This window comes from Alosa pseudoharengus, unplaced genomic scaffold (genome assembly GCF_046254945.1).
Source record: "Alosa pseudoharengus isolate Yale_2024_CS ecotype anadromous, Long Island Sound unplaced genomic scaffold, YU_APseudo_1.1 YU_APseudo_1.1_scf_4, whole genome shotgun sequence".
NCBI lineage: Eukaryota > Metazoa > Chordata > Actinopteri > Clupeiformes > Clupeidae > Alosa > Alosa pseudoharengus.
The window spans coordinates 22,842,573-22,858,339 of NW_027468774.1; the positions used below are offsets into that span (position 1 = coordinate 22,842,573).

Consider the following 15,767-nt stretch of genomic DNA (forward strand, 5'->3'; position numbering starts at 1 on the left):
CTTCTCTATTTTAAGTAACCTTTTGGTGTTCTGGTGCTGTATATAAACATTTGTGTCTGATTCTTAAAAAGATTTCATATGTGTTAATACAAAAATAAAGCCTTGTTTGACATCAGTCATATAACAATGCCATAATCAAATTGTGAAATATTAAATGTAGACCTGTTCATGTTTTATCATCAAGAACAAGTGTTTGATACGTTATCTATTAGTTTCAAACATGCAGATGATAAAGTATGATTTCATAGAAAAAGAGCTTGAATCTTTCAGGTCACCATAGCTATTGAACAAATCATGGCAGCACATTCTTCATGGGAAGTTCCGCCTTGTTCTGGGGAGTTGGATTCCGCCTGAGCTGAGGCAGATCTAACATGCCATCACACCTGCGGGAGTCACCTGTGTTAAGGTTGCGTAGACGAGCAGTAGGCTAATGACGACATTGTACATTCAATCCTTCTCCTTTGTCTCTAACCAGCTGTGACAGTTGAAAGTCACCCAAAGGCTTAATTATGGTAGGGCTTGAAAAGCAGACAATCAGGCTAGGGATGAACCTGGAACAGGATGCGTCAAATGCAAAGAGTGAATTCCCAATCTTAAAGGTATTTTGAGGCCTCACCTTTACATTTACACTAAAATAAGAAAGTAAAATCATACACAATCCAAAATCCAAAAAAGGCTGTAGAGGTATGGATGGAACCACATATATAACCCCCACATGACCATTCATTCATTTGTTCATTTATTCATTCATTCATTTATTTATTCATTCATTCACAGATGTTTTAAGCCCATAGGCTCTTTGTCGGACATCTCCAGCGTGAGGATTATTCTGTAGTCCATACCACCATGCTCCTCCCTTAGATACCATGCAATATGTCCTACCTGAGATTAAGCCAATCAAAGCTGTGAGTGTAGGGCTGCCTGCAACTATATTCTATAAGAGGCTGAGCTTATTGAGCACTGAATGTCAATAATACTTTATAGACTCTGTTTATAGTCCTAAACAAGTAAGCTAGCTCTCTTAAAGCTCTACCCTATATGCTGGACTGCTTACTGCTGCTTTTGATTGCGCATGGAAATTCCCTCAATTTGATAACCATTTCTATTCCCAAAGTTGCATACTCCTACTTACCTGCACACCTATGTTTTCCATGCAAGGCCTGATGCAAGTGATGAGGTGCCACAAGGCTGTGTGTGTGGGGGACACTATACATTCTGTTCCGTCACACCACAGACCCTTCTGGCTTCATGTGATTAAGCAGATATGTGGTGCAAATCCCAAACTATATAGGTGGGATGTCATGCAAAGGCAGTAGGAACCTGGAGCCTCATTTATAAAGCGTTCTTACGCACAGATTTGATCTTAGACCGTGCGTACGCTCAAATCCATGCCAACGATCAGATTTATAAAAACCGTCTTTGACGTGGAAAAGTGCTTATCTCCACGTCAGGTTCAAACTTGACGTACGACCATTTCCTTGTGGTAATGCCGGGGTACTGCAAGTAATCTGAGGTCTAAGTGCGATGCATTTTCAAAATTCCAAGACCAACGATCTCATGTCTTTCTTTGCCATGCATGATCAATATCAGAAGATTTTTAAAGACGTTTCTGGACGCAGCTTAATGTTTCATGGTTTGGCATAAAACTGCTAATGAGAACTATAGCCCACTTAAGAAAGTGAAAAGACGTACAGCTTACTTATTTCACAATATCTAAAAACAACCCACCAACACCTACGATAGAATGATTGAAACATTCTTACAGGTGATCTAGTATATTTAGTGTTCTCACCAATGTAATATTGACCATCAAATGTCCAATTGCCCTCGTTTAGGAGAGGAAGGCATTCAAAAAGACATTCAAAAAGGCATTCGAACAGTTTGATAATGTTGGAGGTTATTGTGCAGTATTGGGAATATAGGATAGTATTTGATCATACAGTTTTGAATGTTAAAAGTGAATAAACTTTTTTGAGAGGTGGATAAACTCTAATAAGAGGTGGGTAGGCCTAAACTCTATTTCTGAAATTGCAGAGGTGGATTAACTGCGTTTACTCGCGTTTAGCCTCCACTACATCCTAATTTGCGCTCATAGGCCTATTCCCAGCTTCGTAACAGAAAGGTAATATTTGACTGTAAGCTATACAATGTAGGCTATAGATATTTTATATCATATATAGCCTACACAACCAAGGGACGGAAGTTATCCTCTGAAAGCAGGGCATCTTCATATTTAGTGTTGCGTCGGAGTTGCGTAAAGAGGTGCAGAGCGCGCACCTGTTTGCTTTTTTTGACTGGCAGTGCCCAAGATCAGATGACAATACGTGAGTTGAATAATGTAGGATAAAATATAAAGGTAAGCCTAAAGCAAACAATAAAGGACAATGTTTAAGCCATCGGACATTATTGAAAGAAAACGATAGCAAAGATATGCAGAATGAATGAAAAATGACCGGCGAAGGTTACTTTTTCAGCAAAAAATAGCCTACCCTAAAAGAAACGTTAAGCCTACATGACATATCACGCTTATAATTTAGTCCTCTGTTTTGTAGGCTAAATCAGCATATTACCCTGGGTCATATTGGACACGTACAGTAGCCTACTGTACCATAACGTACAGGATTATTTTTCTACAAAGTAGGCCTAAACATAGGCTACTAAATGTTGATTATTCACATTACTGCAAGCAAAAGGAATGAAAGCAAGCAGAGGACAATGGACATGGATGCATACGATCTCTTTCCAGAAAGCTTTGCTGAAAAAAACATAATTAGTTCTAACTGACGCATATAGGCTAGTTAACATGAGATGGCATAGGCTAGGCCTATAGTAATGTTTTTAATATATATTTTTACATAGGCTACAGCTTTTAGGCCATTGATTTCATTACAACATATTCTAATGATATTGATGAGGGGGTGTTTACAAGGCGGAGACCTAAAACCATCCTGCTGCGCACAAGTTGACGTTCATTTGTGATTTATAATGGGCACATCTGGAAGGGTGGCGTACGCACGTTTTTTGTGCGTACGTTCGTTTTCTCTGAATCACACGTACGATCATTTCAGAAATGATCTAAGATCAAATGAAGGATGGTTTCTACGCAACCCTTTTATAAATGAGGCCCCTGATGCCAACACAAGGCAGCATTGTGAGACCTTCAGGCATGGCTGCTTGAAGACCAATCCCTTTAAATATCTTGGTTATGTAATCTCACCAAGTGAAGTGCCAAAGAAGTTCGAGAAAGAAAACACCAAAGAGAAATAACTGGAAATAGTTTATTCAACACTATATATTACAGAGAGAATGGGAGAGGCTGAGGGCTGAAACTGCATAATTATGCTTATGCCTCCATTCCATGTCACATAAAAGATAGAATACACCTCTAATTTATATTTTACCCTCCTCTGTAAAAACAGTCTTCTTGGTGTTGCCATTAATACAATGGTCATCTACCCATGTCTGTGTCTGTGAATCCTAAAAAATGGATGTATGCTTGTATGGACCAGGGGAGCCCTTGTCTGAAGCTATCCAGGTGGTAGGTTAAATCTGAACAATGCAGAGTGTCTGAGGAACAGCTTGTGAGTTCAAGGCACTGGAATAGACTTATAATCACTATGTTTCATTTTTATGTATTTACCAAGGGTGAGGTAGTGGACTCATCCATTAAGAGGTAAAAAAGGGGATCGGAGAGAAATCATATTGGCTTTATCCTCTTGACATATAGGAGCCTATAGTGTGCATATGGGATACCGCCCAACAACTTGCGTCTGTGGCAAAACACCAAAACCTTCTGGCCATGGAAACCTAGCCTGTTTGCTTTGAATGACTTTTGGCGGGCACATAGAGAACTAAACCTAAAGCTATACTAACCAATTTCAGCAGTCTCCTCACTCAAGGACAGCAGCCACACAGGTATACAAACGCTGACCATTTTTCCAATGAGGAAAAATACTGAGATGTTAAACCTGTTGCCCGTCTGGCATTCCAACCCTTCATCGCTCATAATATATAAATAAAGCTATATACCACCTGCAAAATATGCAACAGACCTCTCACTCTCATGAGTGAGGACAATAGGAATACTGTATAAGACATCTAGTGACATCTAGTGGAGTCATCAGGTACCTGACTCGTGGAAATATGCTGAGTTTCAAACATCTTTGTCGACAGGTGCATTTCTGAAGGAGGATGCAAATAATGGTCATCCTCGTGGCTTTATACACTTTTCTTTTTTATTCTGTGCCAGTGGCGAAACTCGAGCTCTATGGATTACAATTCCAGAGACCACAGGAGGAGCTAAAGGCTACATCCATACAACCAAGGGTACAGGAGTGTCAACAATAATGCCCATATGAATAGGTGCTGGAGTGCCTTGATTCTCTGTACATCTACCATGGCAAAATGTCATATATCAAAACACTGAATCACATATTTTGAATAATGTGTGTATATATATATATATATATATATATATATATATATATATATATATATATATATATATATACACTTTTTATTTATCTTTTTTATAATATTCTGGATTTGTTGTGCCTTTAAAATAGCCAGTATTGTATAGGAAATATACTGTACAAAAAGAACAACTTATAGAATAGTTTTATATAAACATTAAATCTCTGATAACCAATATACTTTTATCTGTGCTGTATGTTTTGGTCTGTAGTAAACAAATTAATTGGGTTAACCACAGTATTAGACAACACCATCCAACTAACGCTTTGAAAAAACATCTTTTACATTCAATACATTCATACAGCCATCTTCGAGGAAGGCAAACATATAGCTACAAAAATAAAGAGGAGAAATGAAGAGAACTATGTATAGCTGTGTACTGATTGACAGAACCACTCTCCTTACTCATGCTCTGAAAAAGAAAAACAAATAAAGAACCAAACAAAATGAGTCTGCCCAAAAACAGAAAAAAAGAAAAGTTCACAATTTGCTTCAGGTAGGAGCTCTGAAAATCATGCTGAGTTATTCATTAAACCAATGATGATAATAGTAATAATAATCATAATTACAATAACAACAACAATAGTAATAAGAATGAATATTAATTAACAGCTTAATTTTTTTTCCAAAAGTTCATTGTTTTGTAGGGTAGAGAGATAAGGAAAGCTGATCCAGAGGAAATACCAGGCAGAGGACAAGACTAAAGGGAGTAGAAAGGTCACACTAGATCAGATTGTGACACACGCATTAGTGCAGAGGTTAGCTGGACAGGTCGGGTTCAGGGTTCAGGGTTCAGTCAGCAGGGAACGTGGGGGGTCTGGGACTGAGAGGGCCATGGGCGCCCAGAATTTTGGAGGGACAGCTCTTCCCCCCTCTACCGAGGCAAAGCTCATTCACAAGACAAGCAGAGAGAACACACACATGAATGCGCTAATGAGAATGTGGTGGAACACGGAACGCGGGAAATAGAGGTGGTAGCACACAGAACGGTTCTTTAGACAACGCATACTGTGAGGCTGCAGACAACAGGCTAGAATTATTGCTCCATGATGCAGTGATGACATAAAAAATAAAAACACATGAAATGCGCCATTACCTATTTTAAAAGTAAAGTCTGTACACTTATGTCACAGTTATGGGGGAAATAGGTAAGTGATAATATTCAGAACAGAACACATGATAATAAGCGGTCTTGAAAGCTAGCTAGTGTAACGTGGCTGCAGTTACGCACAAAGACAATGGAGGACCGTGGGGGTCATAGGGTGGCGGAGACGCTGCAATACAACACTTATCTCAAAACAAGTTACAAAACATTGACCCTGCTTAGCTACAGCAGGGTCATGGTTAAAACGCCTCACAATCCTCTTTTCCGGAACAGATTCTCAGGACAATGAAACGAAAAGACAGCAAGACCTGAGTGGAAGGACAAAGAGAGTTGACAGGACGAGGAAGAGGAAAAGGAGGCGGAGGAGGAGGAGAGAATAAATCACTCCAGAAGCTGCTCTTGTGGACTGTAGAAATAAAAAAGAGTGAGACTGAAGGGAATGACAGAGGTCAGTCCTGGACACGCGGTAAGAAACGAGACTCTGGGGGCGGGGAGGTGACCACACAGAGGTTCAGCTCAGCGACCAACACGTGGCTACATCAAAGGACTAACAATAAAAAGAAAATGAGGAAAATATGAGGGGGGGGGGGATACATCCTCTTTGCAAGTAATATATCTATGTACATGTGTAGGGTGGGATAGAGAGGGGAACTTGGAAGGACAGTGACTGAGGAGGCAAGGAAGAAACAAATGTGTCAACATAAAGAGTACATCAGCTTCTAAAGAAGTGTCCGTTGGACTGTGAAACGTTCTACACACGAGGAGTGGGTGGCCCTCTTCTCCTCTCCACACGGGGCAGGCATAGTCCTTGAAAACCCCCTGGGGCTGGTGGTGTGGGTGTGATTGGGGTGCAGGGGGGGTTTTGGGGGGTGAACTGGGTGATGGAGGGGGCCCATGCGTGGTGGAGGGCCGGGCAGGCAGAGGGTGGCGGTGGTAGCAAACGGGGTGGGGTTGGGGACTGGGCCGCTCACAGGGGGCCGTGTCGGGCCTCGTACTTGGCCAGAACGTTCTTGCAGCGGCCCAGCTCTTTCCGCAGGTCGGCCACCTCCAGGCGCAGTGCGGAGTTCTCCTTCTCCAGGAAACCCGCCCGGATGGCGATCTGGTTCTCCTTCAGCCGCCGGGCGTCACGCGAACGCTTTGCTGCCACGTTGTTCTTCCTGCGCCTCGCCCAGTACCTGTCATCCTGTTTTAGATACAGAGATAAGGGTTTACATAACGGAAGAGGACACATGCTGAGAGAATTCATCCATGCATGCTAGCCCAGTGCTTTCAATGCTTTTCTTCACTGTAAACTCAAACAAACACTCAAGCTTAGCTTTGTAAAAGCCTGGGGGGGTACAGTATAATGACTCTTATAATTGACTGAGGTCTTTCCAATCTACTACGCTATCCACTCTGAGGTAATAACTTAAGTGGCCTGGCCAGTGTGACCTGATCATAGGGCTTGGCCCTGTTAACCCTGACCTAACGAATGGGTTCCAGCGTCACATGACTGACAATCCTATAAAAATCCCAAACCAAGTCTATGGGCAGTGAGCCAGAGTGGTAAGATGGGTGCAACAGTGTCTAATTTTGCCTCTCTGAATGGTAAACATGTTCCAGTTGTCCCTGTAGAGGTCTGAGCTCATGAGAAGGATTTGTTGTGGAAATAAAAAACTATTTTGGGATGTGTTCTAAAAATGTAACTTGTTCACTTGAAGTGCACACTCTGAAAATGTTCTAGCTTCTGCCCTCACCGCCTACACAGCCCATTCTCTCCTTGTGTTGAGCCTGCGCCAGTGAGCTAATTTCACTTCTGCCTCTTAAAAGGTTTTATTCCCTAGCTTCCCTCAATCCTTCCTGCGGAGTTACATAACACTTGGGAGCACTGAATTCAAACCTAGAGCTCAAGAATGGAAAACAAGATGGCTGAGCTACGAGGGAGAGAGCTGAACGAGAGGCCTCTCACCTTCAGATCCTCAGGAATGAAGACCTTTCTCGCCTTCTTGATCATGGGCTGGGGTTTGAGCTCCTCGGCGGAGAACTTGCGCTTGCGTGGGTCAAACATCTCCTGGCCTGGCACGCTGGACAGAGCCAAGTCTGCTGGGTCGGGCTCGTAGCCCACAGGAACTTGGATGGACTCTGGGTCAATTGGACTGGGTGTGTTGCGGGCTGATGGCAGAGCTGGTGGAGAAAGGGAAAACAAGAAGGTTTTAGGTTAAGAAATCTCAAATAAAACCTTAAGAGTCTTGACTGCTACCCTGCTGCTAGCTACTTATTTCCCTTCCCCAGCATTCACTCCACTGAGCAAAACTCATTCATTAGCTGATTCATTAGCACACACAGTAGGGGTGAGATGTTTCCATACTGCAGTTACCCACTCCAACCACCAGAGGGAGAGCAAGTATAAGTCAAGCCACAAACACCTGCCTCTCCCTTATAATCGCATGCACTCTATTCCCTCTCCACGCAAGCTAAGCTATGTGATTATCAGCTGAGCCTATGCTTGAGTCAGCTGAGGGAAACTAATATGTTGAAAACTCTGCTGCTTTGTTTTGGAGTTCTTAACGAGGAGGTCTTTTCCTGCCCACTTCACCGTCTTCCTCCCATCTCTCGATGGGAGACTGTTACGATTTTCTTTTTTCCCCCTGTCGTTCTCCCTCCTGGTACCTCATCAGTGGCGGATTAAAGCAAATTAAAGAGCTTAACACAGAAAGGCATTTCATTTGGCAGTGGCCTGGGCTGGAGAGGAGAGGAGAGAGGAGACGTGGTGGATAAACTCCCCAAATACCCACAACCTAAATCGTAGCCATTAGCGCTGGAGGTCATAGCCAGAGCAGATCTACTCTATCTCCTGGAGTATGTTCACACACAATCAGATGTTAATCACCTCGCATATGGGGGTGTACTAGAGAAATGTTGACTAATGTTTGTGGGGTTGGAAATACTTTTGTTTAATTTCTGTTCTTGTCTGTTCTCTGCATGTTTCTCTACAAGTTGTTGTTGCCATGCTTGGGCTGAAGTTAAGCCTTCATTTCTGTTAACTTCTTTTCCTACAAGTTCCTTAGGAAGTGTTGAGGCCATGATGGGTGTTCTGGCAGAACAAGAGTATGTGTGAATATATCGTTTCACTTCCATCTCCTTTTTCTTCTGGTTCTGGCACATTACAACTACTTGGGCATTAGTTTGGGCGCGCCCCTCATTGGGTCAGACAACCACCAGTTTACATGACTTTGAATACCAAATACCAACCGGTATTTCAACCACATCATCTACTGAGTGTTTAGGTCAGAAGCTGTCTAACCTGGGCAGATAACCCGCCAAGCTCAGCACACCAAACCTGCCACACCGGGGCGGTGACCAACAATCATGCAGACAAGAATGCATGAAATCTTCAGATTGTTTGGTCACAAGACGTCAGAAGTATGGCATGGTGACTCATTGACATGCCCTGATGGGAGTGTGCTAAACTTGGTCTGAGGGACTTCTGCAGCGTAAAAAACTCAACACATTTATTCACAGTTGCTTCCAAATTCCTGACCACCATAAAATGGTACAAATATGGTATAAAAAAAAGAGACTCGTTTCAATGCTAGTATACCACTTTGCCTCTGGAGGACTGGCAAACATCCCTGATGACTAGCGAGATGAGATGACCATAGAGGCCAATCGGATTTACACAAATTAAGGATCACTTACTCCTGGCTTGGCTCTTTTCTTTTCCTATTAGTGTGTTGAGACGTTCATCTGGACAGCAATTATGTGAAAACCATCCCAACAAAGCCTTCCCACCCCCCACCCCAGTGGGGTCACTCTCCTCTCCACCGGTCATGCTCTCGCTTGGCCCCCTGTGCTGCTGGCCACGCGCTTGGGTCAGACAATAACAGGCAGATGGGGGCATTTTAATCCTCCGTGAGGTCAGCCTGGCGTGGGCTTGGGGCTTTTCTGCTGGACTGGGAAGGGTGCCTTGTGATGCTGGGGAGGCTCTGACCCAAGCTCTGACCCAAGCTTGAATCCAGGCCCCCCTGCTGTCCATCCCTTCCTCCTTAGCTCAGCTCTCCTGGATGCAAGTGTTTCCTCCTCCATCTCCCAAGTCACTTGGTTAGTCGGTCAACTATGTGGCACTTTGTAAACCCCTCTTGGGTTTTAAGCATTCTGTCCTTCACGACGCTGGCTTTGTTGCAAAAGGCCACCGTATAGATGTGCTTGCCGATTGGCCTTGTGTGATAGCACAGTAATGGGATTGAAGTACCAGGAAAGGATTTGCCATAGCTGGCATATCAGTGCTCTCTGTGGCACGCAAGGACCCACTTCCTCATTCCCTTCTATTCCATTCTATTCTATTCCACTTGCCTGATCCTTCCCTCTCCAAAAGAAAATCTTTAAAAAAATCAAACTCCTCTCTATCCCAGTCAGTCATCCAGGAACATATTCCTTGCTCATTCACACACAGCTCTGTGCTTACTCTGCTCATTGTCTCTCAGCAGAAAGCAGAAATCTCTCTTGCTCACTCTCTCTCCCCCTCTCTCTCTCTGTTATTGAGTGCAAAAACTAGTGGAATGTTCTTACTTTGCGAGCAGAGCACAGTTCGCCTGGGGATAACTGCGCTACTTGCCAAAACACAAGAGTAGCATGAAGAACATCACCTGCCTGTTGACAAACTAATAGCGTCTAACTGATGATAACGAAAGCGATGATGTGCTGTTTTTTTGACCTTTCGGGTCGCCGTAGCACGACCCACTTATCTGTGTTTGAGAGGCCCACCTTTGGCCTTGTGGCCCCCCACCCTTCTCAAAGCCTCTCAGTATTGCTGTGTTTAGTCAGGAGGAGATATTTGTTCACCCGTCACCATTGAGACCAACATCCACAAGGTGGCCCAGCATGGCAGTTGTACCAAAACTGGTTGATAAACTTTATCTTGTGCTCCAAGTGTGTTTCACGCTCTGACCGCAGAGGACACAAGACCAGCACCACTGACTGACTGACAGAACAACTGCATGAGATGGCTGGAAGTGCCAAAAGGGGTGTGCATGTGTATGTGGTTTTGTGGGTGTGAGTAAATATGAGAGAGAGGAACCATGTGTGTGTGTGTGTGTGTGTGTGTGTGTGTGTGTGTGAGATTAAAAAAAACAAAAACATTGCCGCCCGCACGTGACAGCTGCATTGCTCAGGCAATGTGATATCTGCAGGGTACAGCATGTGCTCAGGCAAACAGAGTCTGGCAGTGAAGACTGAACAGGCAAAGCCAGAGATGGAAGGAGGAGTGGCAGTGTGTGACTGAGAAAGAGAACGAAAAAGGAACGGAGGGCTGCCAGAGTGAGAGATAGAGAGAGAGCAAAGTCAAGGAGGGTGGGGGGGGGTGAGAGAGGTAACATTCCAGAAAAGAGAGAGAGCGAGAGAGTGAGAACCAAAAGGGAGGGGGGACAAGAGAGGCAGCAAGACAGTGCTAGAGTGAGAGAGAGGGAGGGAGCGTGGAAGAGAGGGAGAGGAAGAGAGCGCGGGAGAGAGGGAGAGGGTGGGGGGAGGCCGGCTCATGCCGTGACTAGCTCTGTTCTGGAGTAAAGCCCTGCGCCGCGCGAGGCTGTGCTGTTCCATTCTGCTCAGCACACGGCGCCTGCATGTGTCCATCACATGGCTGCGCACGCTGCAGGATGAGCCGGCCAGACGCACGTGAGAGGTAATGTGCTCAAGAGAAACGCTGAGAAGAGCACGGAGAGAGGGAGAGAGAGAAGAGATGAGGGAGAGGGAGGGGGAGAGAGAAAGCAAAAGAGTCTAGACCAAACACAAACACAACACCCTCACATGAGCGTGGGTACACACAGCACGCCCACTCACTGACACGCACCCACGGGAGAGCGAGGAACACAAGTACATACCGCTGCACATGGACCCCTCCCTCCAGACCTCATGACCAGCCGTTCTACCCTCAGTACAACACATGGCAGTGTAAACAAATGGGACCCCACACCATAGGATAGCCCATAATATAATATAATATAATAAAATATAATATAATATAATATAATATAATATAATATAATATAATATAATATAATATAAATATTATAATATAATATAATATAATATACGAAATGTGAACAATGTGTTTAGCTTGGTTTATTGATGGCTAGCTCGCTAGCTAGTGGGGGTTTAGCGTAGCAGTCACTTGCTACCGAAGCTGCAGGGGGAGCTATGTCGTGAAAAATGCGAGCCCAAATCAGGCGAAAACCCAGAAACAGCGAAGGAATAACCAGACCTGCATAGGGCTTCTTTAACTCTACTTTGCTTGTGTCACTTTTTAATTTTCCTTAGTTTTAAAACTAAGGAACAGCACACAGGCCATAGGCCTGGATGGACAATTCCAGAAAGACTCACTAGTCAATAACCACACTAACCAGTCCATTTAAACATGATCACTGCACTTCAAGAACACAGTGATTTATGGTTTTAACATCAATCTGTTTCACACCAATATAGCTGCCAGTTATTACACCTCTACAACACCTCCTTGGTGTCACGAAAGGGGCATCATCAAATATGTCACACTAAATGTACTTGATAAGCATTTCTATTGCAACCAGCAAGCTCTGTGGAAGTTCTGGACCCTCATTTTGACATCCTCCTAACAGACAGACTGATTACAGAGAGTAATTATCCCAGTCGTGGCCTTCACTGTCTGCAGGATTCATGAAGATGAATGGTGTATAAAGTCAATGTGTGGGTTCGTCAGCGTGAGTAGCTGGATCAAATGGATTTGTTTTGGATGAGTTCTTCTACTATTGCAACATTCAGCAGACTCAGTCCAATTACAAATACTCATCAAGTGTTACAATCTGGTTAAACATGAAACTGTAAACCTCAAAGCAATTCAAGGAGGACTGTCTAGATAGGCCAGCCTGCGGTCACAGGTTTTTAGACCAATTATCAGAACTGTTGAGAAGGGTGTTTTCTTCTACGCGATTCACGCGAAAATATCGTGAAGCTTCTGCACAGCGGCGCCATCGACTGGTCTGGCATATGCACTACAGCACATTTAGCCGGTTACACCTCTGTGTGTACACGCAAGGTTTTTTCTTGCCGGAGTCGTTAAAGGTGTGAAAGCGGTAAGAGAAAATCCACCCGGCGGTGTCGTGTAAACGGCCTCTAAAGATAGACATCAGGCTGTTGGTCTGACCCCCCACTGTCTACCAGCATAGCCTAATCCTCCTAATTCTAGAGCTGTTCTTGGACCCAGATAGTTAAGTCAATACACTTTGGGCTGGGAAATGCTATTGTGCTTGCCTTGCAAGTTATGTACATTCTTTTTGGATGCAGTTTGTGTGTCAGAACAAAAAGAAATTGGATGCCCTACTGATTCACAAATTACTTGGGAAAGGGAATTGGAAGACCACCTAACGTTGCCCTATCATTAGTAATAACTGATTGAAGACTTATGCACAATATAAATATGTGTACAAACTAGTACACTGAATAAATAATTGCCTTACAATGTCTTTGGATGGTACATTTACTTTATGATAGTGATATTCTACTCCACATTTCTTATCTTGAGTCCATTCCTACGTGTGGCATTGTAAACTAGCAGAGGCTCTTGAGGTGATTGGATGTCCTATGACCGACTATAAGTACACAGCCCGGCCTTGAGAGTACAGTACACCATGTGTTGCACTCTCTCTGGACTTAGCGCTGGACCCACGCCCCACTAGTCCAAAGTCTAACACCTAACTGCTGAGTGTTCTAAGCTGACTAGGTCTCTCTCTCTCTTTTTCTCTCTCTATCTTTCTCCCTCTCTGCTTTTGATCTCTGGCCTTTGAGAGTTTTCATCTGCAGTCAGTGTCTCTGTGATGTCAACAGCCAACAACAGTAATGTCATTACAGAAACATTAATGGCATTAACGGCAGACCAACTGCAGGTAAACGGTGTCAGAACAAGGTCATTGTACCAGGATGGGGGTGGGTGCTTCAGCAGGGGGCAAGGCCACAGGGCCTTGAACATTCAGTTGACAGTTAACAGCTTCTATGATAAACTTGTTGATCAAGAGTCCAATCTATAGGTGACCAAAGATCAATCGAAGTCAATCAACACCATCAGTTGTGCATATCTAGTGTGTGTGTGTGTGTGTGTTTATATGTGTTTGCGTTGTCTACCTGATCTTGGCGGGCTCTGCAGGCAGTTCTGGGGCACCAAGCCTTTGTGGACAGCGGGGGCGGCCCGACTGCTGAGATCTACGACGTTGGGGGCAGGAGGGTTGGAAGGGGCTGGTGGCTGGGGCAGAGCCTGCTGCTGTGGTGGTTGAGGAGGCTGCTGCTGCTGGCTTTGGTCACCCTGGCTGTTGGCTGGGATGCCGTTCTCTGAGAGGAACTCCTCCAGATCCATATACTCCAGCTGGAAGTTATCCCCATCGTAGGGCAGGGTCTTGTCCCACAGTGTGGGCCCCAGGAAGGCTGACTGTGGAGCGCCCCCATTGCTATCCTCCTCCAGCTTCTTCTCTTTCTCTTTCTCCTTCCCAAAGCCTGTGAAAGTGCAACAGCAATTCAGAATGTCATCAGTGATTAGGAAAAGGATGGTAGGACAAATATTATTATTAATTTCCTTAGGCAAATATATATATATATATATTCATCTAAAAGGAAAGAGTTTGGGCAAATGTCAGTACTTTTTCATGTATGCTGCAGCTGTACAACAAATAGGAAAATAACTAATCCCTGTAAACATATCAATTTGAACAACATGTCAAGAGGATCATACACAAAAAAGCAAAAACCAATTAAACAGGAATGCGTTCACCACCAGGCGCCCTCTATTGGCAACAATAAGCACTAACCTTTCAAAATAATGTGAACTCCTGAATTTCACATTCCAGAGAACTATTGGCATATATTTTAGGATACTTTGTCTCTATAGCATGTTGCAGTGGGTATCTTAGCTATTTAATTATAAATACATGTAGTCTGATTGTAATTTGTGGTTTCTTCCACTGCCATCTCTTTTACACAGGCCTTTCTGTCACTTACAAAATCTAAACATCGACCAATAAACATCTCAACTTATCGGATAAATTGATTGTTTACATCATTCAAACAAATAACCTATCCTGCAAGGCATAGCCTACAGTAAAGATAATTGCACTACTTATTTGCGCTAGACAACAATGTCAACAATGTCAAAAACAGAGGAATAGGCTAAATCTTTTCCAGAAACAGCTTTGAGCTTTTTTAATAAAGCTACCGGCATTTGACGTGCATGAAGACGTCGGTGGGCAAATCGAAGACTAGGGTTAAACTAATCTACCGTATGTGACAGCCACAACAAGATCCCATGGCTCAGTATTTAGAAAAGAATTATTTTAAGGCATGCACGCACGCACAGTCATCAAAACGATTAAGCCCACATTTAAGTTATTGTTTACCTTCATCGTGATGGAACGGCAGTTTCAGAGGATTTTCCAGCAGGGATTTGAGTACGCCATGGGTCGGAGGTAGGAAAGTTGAGTTAATAGGAATAGGTCTGGACATCTTTTCCATATCCCTGGACATGAGGAGAAACTATTTCTCCAAAACAGTGACAAAATAAAATGTATAGGTATTTATCTGCAATCCAACTAATCTCCGTGAATAGAGGTCTGGTGAAGCACGGAAAATAAAAACAATATCCGTGACAGAGACCAAACTGGTGGAGTCCTCGCAGACCGCGACCAGAAGCTCGATGCGGCTAGAGAAACTGGTTCTAGCGCTCAGCCAAAATGGTTCGCCTTTCCATGTGCGGACACTGTCGTCGTTGACGTCAATTCACTAGCAATGCTAATGAACCCTCTGTGCGAATGAGATTGGAGGAGGGCGGGCCGTGTAAACTGTTGTTAATGAGCTTTGTAAAATATGTTGTTTCACGTCAAATCTTTCTGTTATTATTTTCACCGCAAGAGGGTTCTAAGATAGCTCTATTTCAAAAGATAAATATAAAATGAAGGCTGCATTTTTTTTTATTATCCATTTTCTGTAATGAAAAAATTATGATTGATGATGATTTTGCATGTAAGTTGTATGGTAATAATGCGTTAATTAGGCTAATGCATGAACATCTTCTCTATGCCATAACTTCAATATGGTCTGCTCTCTGAATTTTAGGCTTCTGCTAGGCTATGGGTTAAAGTGCCATCAGAAACTGAAAATAATCTTAAATCAGGCTAATGTTTTTATTGCCCGCCCGACG

General features: G+C 43.6%; 1 protein-coding gene across 1 annotated transcript; it reads right to left on the reverse strand.

Annotated features, from left to right (window-relative positions):
• Positions 1 to 3,264: 3,264 nt before the first annotated feature.
• hlfa (HLF transcription factor, PAR bZIP family member a) lies at positions 3,265 to 15,297 on the reverse strand. The gene is made up of 4 exons (XM_076265341.1): positions 14,968 to 15,297; positions 13,706 to 14,071; positions 7,527 to 7,741; positions 3,265 to 6,761 (listed from the first exon to the last, which is right to left on the reverse strand). The coding sequence occupies exons 1-4, from the start codon at positions 15,092 to 15,094 to the stop codon at positions 6,546 to 6,548; spliced, it is 924 nt and encodes a 307-aa protein (XP_076121456.1). The 5' UTR covers positions 15,095 to 15,297; the 3' UTR covers positions 3,265 to 6,545.
• Between the last annotated feature and the right edge of the window lie 470 nt (positions 15,298 to 15,767).

Bases quoted from the DNA above. Each gene is read 5' to 3' on its own strand.
- hlfa (XM_076265341.1), bottom strand. From the start codon at position 15,094: ATGTCCAGGGATATGGAAAAGATGTCCAGACCTATTCCTATTAACTCA. The intron at 7,742-13,705 runs GTAGACAACGCA...TTTCTCCACCAG, and splicing joins GCAGAGCCCGCCAAGATCAG to CTCTGCCATCAGCCCGCAAC. The intron at 6,762-7,526 runs GTGAGAGGCCTC...TATCTAAAACAG, and splicing joins TCATTCCTGAGGATCTGAAG to GATGACAGGTACTGGGCGAG.